A 6,446-nucleotide genomic window follows, 5' to 3' on the forward strand; every position below is an offset into this window, starting at 1 on the left:
GGCAGAAGCAACGAGAAAATTCCACTATAACTCAAGAATGGAGATTACAAAGCTTCACAAAGCTTAGCCTAACAATGACTTTACAAAAGAAAACATGAAGAAAGATGGAACAAGAAATGCCTTACAAACTTGGAGATAAGAAACAATCCGGATCCTTGAATAACCATCAAGCCGATTTCAAACCCTTCTCCAGTTAATCTCAAAGAAAAAACTTCTTCTTCATCATCCCAAGAGCTCTCATCTCTCCCTTCCTTTTTAAAATTCCTTGAAACCTCTATGCCCCAAAAATACCTCTCACTTTCAAGACGATGGGTATTAGAAAAATTTTAACATGTTGTTCAAGTGGGCTCAAAATGAATGAGCCCAATAGCTTAAAAGGAAAAAGGATAAACTAGTGATGAGCTGGCCCATTAGCTTAATCAAATTTGGAAGACAATATTTCAACAAAATCAAATTAAAGTTGAGTGATTAAATTGATGCAAATTAAAGTTCGATAATTAAAGTGAAAATGAGTCAAAGTTTAATGACCTATTAAAAAATTTATCCACTCACATGTAAATCGTGGATGCTTATTGTCTATTATATATATAAGTAGTTCTATCATGATATTTGATATAGACTTATAATATTTGATAATAAAAAAAACAAAAATAGCCTAGTTATCCTTTATCTCTAGTTGTTGCATTTCTTTTTGAAGATACTAATTATCTAATTTCTTACAATTCTTGACATAAAACAACTAGCCATGGATAGAAAGCCGATACAAAGAAAATGACTTCCTTGCAAGGTTTTAAAAATCGGACAAGCCGACTCAACTGATTCAACCGGAAACCGGTCATCAGTCCAGTTTATTCATATAGTTTGAACCGAGTTCTAATTGAACCGGTCATGGACCGGCTTTGGAACAGAAACTGGTGAACCGATTCGACTGGACCGACCATGTTTGAAAGGTTGAAGCGGCAATGATGAGGTGATAGTGTGAAAAATCGAAGGAGGGAGGATTGTAGGAATGGGGGTGGGGGCGGGGTGGGGGCGGGGAATGGGATCCCCGTCCCCATCCCGCTTTCCACGGGCGGGATTCCCGCTACAAATTCCCATGCGGGGAAAAAAATCCTCCCCTGTTCACTCCCATGGGGATCCCCACCCCTGCCCAAAAATATTAATATAAAAAAATTTTTCTATAAATAACTATAATATTTCTAATGACGTTTATGTTATACATATCGCTAAAAGATGCTTATATACAATTGAAAAATAAAAAAATATAATGTATGATGAAATAAAATAAAAAAATTCTCAACCAAAGTTTTTTTATAACATACATATCATATATAAAAATAAAAAAATTCACACAAAAATATTTCTCCTAATAAGTCATAATATAATGTTTTGATGAAACAACAACATTAAGATACAAATAACATAAAGTTTAAAAACTAAATTAAAATTACAAATCCATTAAATAAAATTCATAATGCAAAAACTAGTACAATAATTTCATGCTCCATCAATTTGTTTCTTCTTTCTCCAAGCTCATTTATATCGAGTAATCCAATTCCACTACCACTAGCGATCTCGATATGATAACTCCTCCTTCAATAATAAACAAAATTGTAAATATATAATAAGATTATAAATAATATCAAGATTAAAGATAAAATTTTATAAAAAATCATATTTACCTCATCATTCTCATCCTCCTCTTCATCAAATGTAGAACAAATAACTTGAATTGTTGACTATAAACAAGAATCTTCAAAAATAAAGAAATACATAATAATAACTAAAAAAATATAAATTTAAAAAGAAATACCATATATGTTTTTAATGAAATATATAAATTTAAATAGTTAATAAAGTTGTATTAAATAATTGTGAATTACATAATAATAACTAAAAAAATATTAACAAATAAATATTTATTGATTATATATATATAATATTATGTTAATGTTGAAATAATCTTTTAATAAATATATTAAAAAAATATTTAATATATTTTTTTCGAAAATCTCTGGGAGGCAGGGGCAGGGGATCCCCGTGGGGCGGGGAGACCATTCCCCGCCCCCGCATGTTGAGAGTAAGAGGGCTAAAGATGAGAGAGAGAGAGAGAGAGAGAGAGAGAGGGGGTTACGTAACTTATGTGACAGCACATATGTGAGTCGCAAGAGGGGGGATTACGTGGCGAGATGGTGGAGTAATAGCCAAATGGTTTTGGCTCGGCTTGCATGTTGAGAGTAAGAGGGCTAAAGATGAGAGGAAAAACACTTGAGAAAGCAAACTTTGAATATTTTGGCTTTTTCCAGCATCATAATTTATTTTAAAAAATTTTAAAAAATAAATTTTTAAATTGCTGATCGAACCGGTTGAACTGTGAACCAACTGATAAACCGGTCTAGTTATTAAACCCTTACTTTTTTATTTTTTTCCCCATAATGTTAATTAGTGTGATATAATATCAAATGAATTCAATCCTACCTAAGACCTTATCATAGTATTTTTATATTATTTAGACAAAAGATAAATGATGCAATGAAACACTCAAAAATAGTTGTTAATTTTGATAAACAAAATAATCTAGACCGCATATATATATATATATATATTTTTTTTTTTTTAAAAAAAAAGAGTTCATAAGAAAGAGAAGTTCCTAAAATCTCTCATTCATCAAATACCCTCATTCCCAAAAAGCCCTCATCAATGCGAGTCATCGTCCCGCTGCAAAGCTTTGTGCTCGGCCATGGCGTCCATCACCAAATCAAGGGCCAGCTTTCTCCTTCCTCCTCCTCCTCCTCCTCAATCAGATCTTCCATCGTCCGCACCGCACTCGTCTCGAGCTCTTCTCCGGCCGTCGTCTCATCTCGGGCGACATCCATGTACAGCCGTGAACATGAATCCCCTGGTCATGTCGGCTTCTCCAAGTGCTTGGATGATCCCTACGATCGGACGACGAACCCGAACGGCGTTGTCCAGCTTGGAATCGCTGAGAACCTCCTCGCAATGGATTTAGTCAAGGAATGGATTTCGGAGAATGTCAAGGCTTCACTGATTGATTCCGAGGTTTCTCGCTTGGTTCCTTACCATCCTTACGATGGTATTTTGGAGCTCAAAACGGTTAGCTCTCTTGCTCTTATTATTTTATTTTTTATTTTTTTAGAAAAGCGACGTGATATGAGGTTCGATCTCGGATCATCTCTGAAATGAACACTCTACGAAAAGGATTCGATACCTATTGACCCAAAAGCCGTTGGTATCGGGTGAACGTGTGGAGAGCAAGGTTCTCTTGCTTTTATCACCTCAATTTTAGAATTGAAAAAAAAAAGAGTTTTTATAAATTGACTTGCTTTTCGAATTTCTTTTAGTTTAAAACATACTCCAATCTCTCACTAAGAAGTGAAATATCACTTTTTTCACTTCAACACAAATAAAAATGACGCAACACTGATTAATAAAAAGAAAACTTGTTTTTGGAAAATTATTGGATTCCTTAAATTACAAGTATTTATAATAATGGAAACTTTAAAAAACCCCTAAAATGCAAAGTGATCCCTAAGATTAAACAAAATTAAAAAAAAACGTAAATAAGACTAAATAAAAGACTATGAAAGGAAAGATCTTGCTTCATAAAAAAACAAAAAGCGGGAGAAGTCAGATCATTTTCATTTCTCCATTCCTTGGAAATGAACATCCCCTAATCATCCATCTGAAGGAGTTTAGGATGTTTCTATGCTTCAACCATGCATTGAAAAACCATACATTGGAAGGGAACCAACCCTCCGCCTTTTGCATGGATTAAATATTTTAGTGGCATTTTATTTCTTGCCTTTCTATTTGGTATATATATATATATAAAAGTTTCATACTAAACTATAGAGGATTTATCATCTATTTCTTAGTCTATTAATCTATTAGCACTGGACTTTTTGCATAAATTATTCATATTCTTAGTGAGAAGGCGAGTTTAAATCTCAATTTACATAAGATGAGACCATATGTGTTAACGTCATTTGTGGTCTGTCCAGGAAAGAAAAAAAAAACTATGTAAGATTTCTTTTCCTGTTCAGTATATCTTCACACAGGCTTGTGATGACTATTATTTTAGATTCAATGGTTCATTGCATTCAATATGCAATGAAGAGTTTAAGAAAGGTATCTTGCTTCTTGTTCTTTTGTTTGAATTTTTACACTCCTCCTCCTCCTATATATATATATTTATATAAGATTTCTCTTTTGCATTTGAGTATGATTCTTGTTTTAGATTCATTGCATTCAATATGCAATGAAGAATAGTTTACTTGGAGAGTGTTGTATCATTGGAAATGCATTTGGGAGGTAGAGTAACAAAAAATTGTGAAGATGAGTCGATGAAGATTGTATAAAGATAATACAGAATTTGGTGATGATAAAGATTGAATTCTGTAAATTTTTCTTTTGGGTTGTTTGAGATTAGAATAAAAATAAAATTTTAGGACACTGCTCTGCCTCAGCAAATTGGAAAGTATAGGAACACATAAAGAAATATTCAGAGCTGGTTTCTTGATTAGAGTTTATGGAAGAATTTGAGAAAGGATGATGACAGTAAGAGAACAAAATCTAAAGATTGCATTTTGTGATCATCTTCTGGATTTGTCTTCCATGTCTCTGTTCTAGATTTTTAAACAATTGCTGCATTTTATTTTGATTTAAGAAACATGAATAATTTGACATCTTAATTTGTTGTTTATACAGGCTTTAGCTGCATTTATGGGTCAAGTTATGCTAGAATCGATTTCTCTTGATCCATCACAGATGATTATAACAGCTGGTGCAACATCAGCAATCGAGACGCTTAGCTTCTGTCTGGCTGATCCCGGTGATGCAGTCCTTATTCCCTCGCCGTATTACCGAGGGTAGTTTATCCTCTAATATTTGAGCACAGCATAATAGTTTAGAATTCACTTAATCAACTGAGTGCACTATAATTTTGCAGATACGATAGGAATCTAAAGTGGCGAGCAGGAGTAGAAACAATCCCTGTTCCATGCCGAAGCATTGATAACTTCAGGTTAAGTATCTCCTCCCTCGAACTAGCATACAATCAGGCAAAGAAACAAGGTGTAAAAGTTCGAGCAGTTTTTCTCTTGAACCCTTCAAATCCCATAGGAAATCTGATTGACCGGGAGACGATGCATGAGCTACTAGACTTTGTCACTGAGAAGAATATTCATTTGGTATCAGACGAAGTTTTTGCCGGATCAAATCATGGAACCGATGAGTTTGTGAGCATTGCAGATGTTGCGCATACAGAAGGATTTGACAAAACCAGAGTGCATATAATATTTGGTTTGTCGAAAGTTCTTTCACTTCCGGGTTTTCGAATTGGAGTCATCTGTTCTTTCAATAAGAATGTCTTGGAGACTGGAAAGAAGTTTGCGAGATTTTTTTCTGTTTCGGTGCCAACTCAAAGATTGCTTGTCTCAATGCTTTCGGATGTGAATTTTGTTCAGAAATATATCGAAATCAAGAAGAAGAGGATTCGGAGAATGTATGAATTGTTTGTCGAGGGATTGGGACAGTTCGGTATCAATTGTTTTCCTAGCAGTGCAGGCTACTATTGTTGGGTCGATATGAGCAATCTAATGCGATCAAACAGTGAGAAGGGGGAGCTCGAGCTGTGGGATAAACTGTTGAATATATCCAAGATCAATGTAACACCGGGATCAGAATGTCGTTGTGTTGACCCTGGATGGTTTCGCATTTGTTTTACAACAATTACAGAGGATGATATTCCTATAGTCATGGAAAGGATCAAAAGAATTACTAATAAACAATAAACATTAAAAGTCGGATTCAACATTTCTAAATTCCTCTCGTACTTGATATTGTACTTGATATATGTAATTTTGATGCTGTTTGGTTAGATGTAATTGTAAGTATAATAGTTATCAAATGACAATGTAGTTGCAAAAAAAGTTGATCTAAGCGAAATATTGAATTTTAAAATTTTATATTTGAATAGATGAATTTGTAAATATGAATTTGTATAAGGTGTATTTATTATTTAACCAAGGGTTGGTTACTGACCCAAAGAGGCACACAAGAAAAGAAATACAATTATAAAGTTAGAAGCTTTCAAGAACTGGCCACTGACACTACTCATGGACTCAAAAGCCAGATGAACTTTGTAGCATTATTATCTCTATAATGTTATCATCATTCAGTAATTTTCTATCCAAATCCTCTCCAATCTCCATTGTATCCTAATCTTTGCAGGAATTTAGACTTGTAAAACAAAATTATTGAGTCCATTGTTGTTAATACGCCCCCTCCGCTCCGGCGACGGCGAACTCAACGGCGAGAGAGTGAGCGAGAGGTGGGATGGGAAGAGTGAAAAGACAAGATTACCCTTCTGTTTTTTTTACTTGGGAATGGGTGGTAAAATGGTTACGGTGGTAATTTGAGGGAAG

General features: G+C 34.2%; 1 protein-coding gene across 1 annotated transcript; it reads left to right on the forward strand.

Annotated features, from left to right (window-relative positions):
• The first annotated feature begins 2,682 nt into the window (after window positions 1-2,682).
• On the forward strand, window positions 2,683-5,956 carry LOC120271637 (probable aminotransferase ACS12). Its single transcript, XM_039278334.1, has 3 exons — window positions 2,683-3,114; window positions 4,729-4,889; window positions 4,970-5,956. The coding sequence occupies exons 1-3, from the start codon at window positions 2,701-2,703 to the stop codon at window positions 5,811-5,813; spliced, it is 1,419 nt and encodes a 472-aa protein (XP_039134268.1). The 5' UTR covers window positions 2,683-2,700; the 3' UTR covers window positions 5,814-5,956.
• The last annotated feature ends 490 nt before the right edge of the window (window positions 5,957-6,446 follow it).

This window comes from Dioscorea cayenensis, chromosome 1 (assembly GCF_009730915.1).
Source record: "Dioscorea cayenensis subsp. rotundata cultivar TDr96_F1 chromosome 1, TDr96_F1_v2_PseudoChromosome.rev07_lg8_w22 25.fasta, whole genome shotgun sequence".
NCBI classification, from domain to species: Eukaryota; Viridiplantae; Streptophyta; class Magnoliopsida; order Dioscoreales; family Dioscoreaceae; genus Dioscorea; species Dioscorea cayenensis.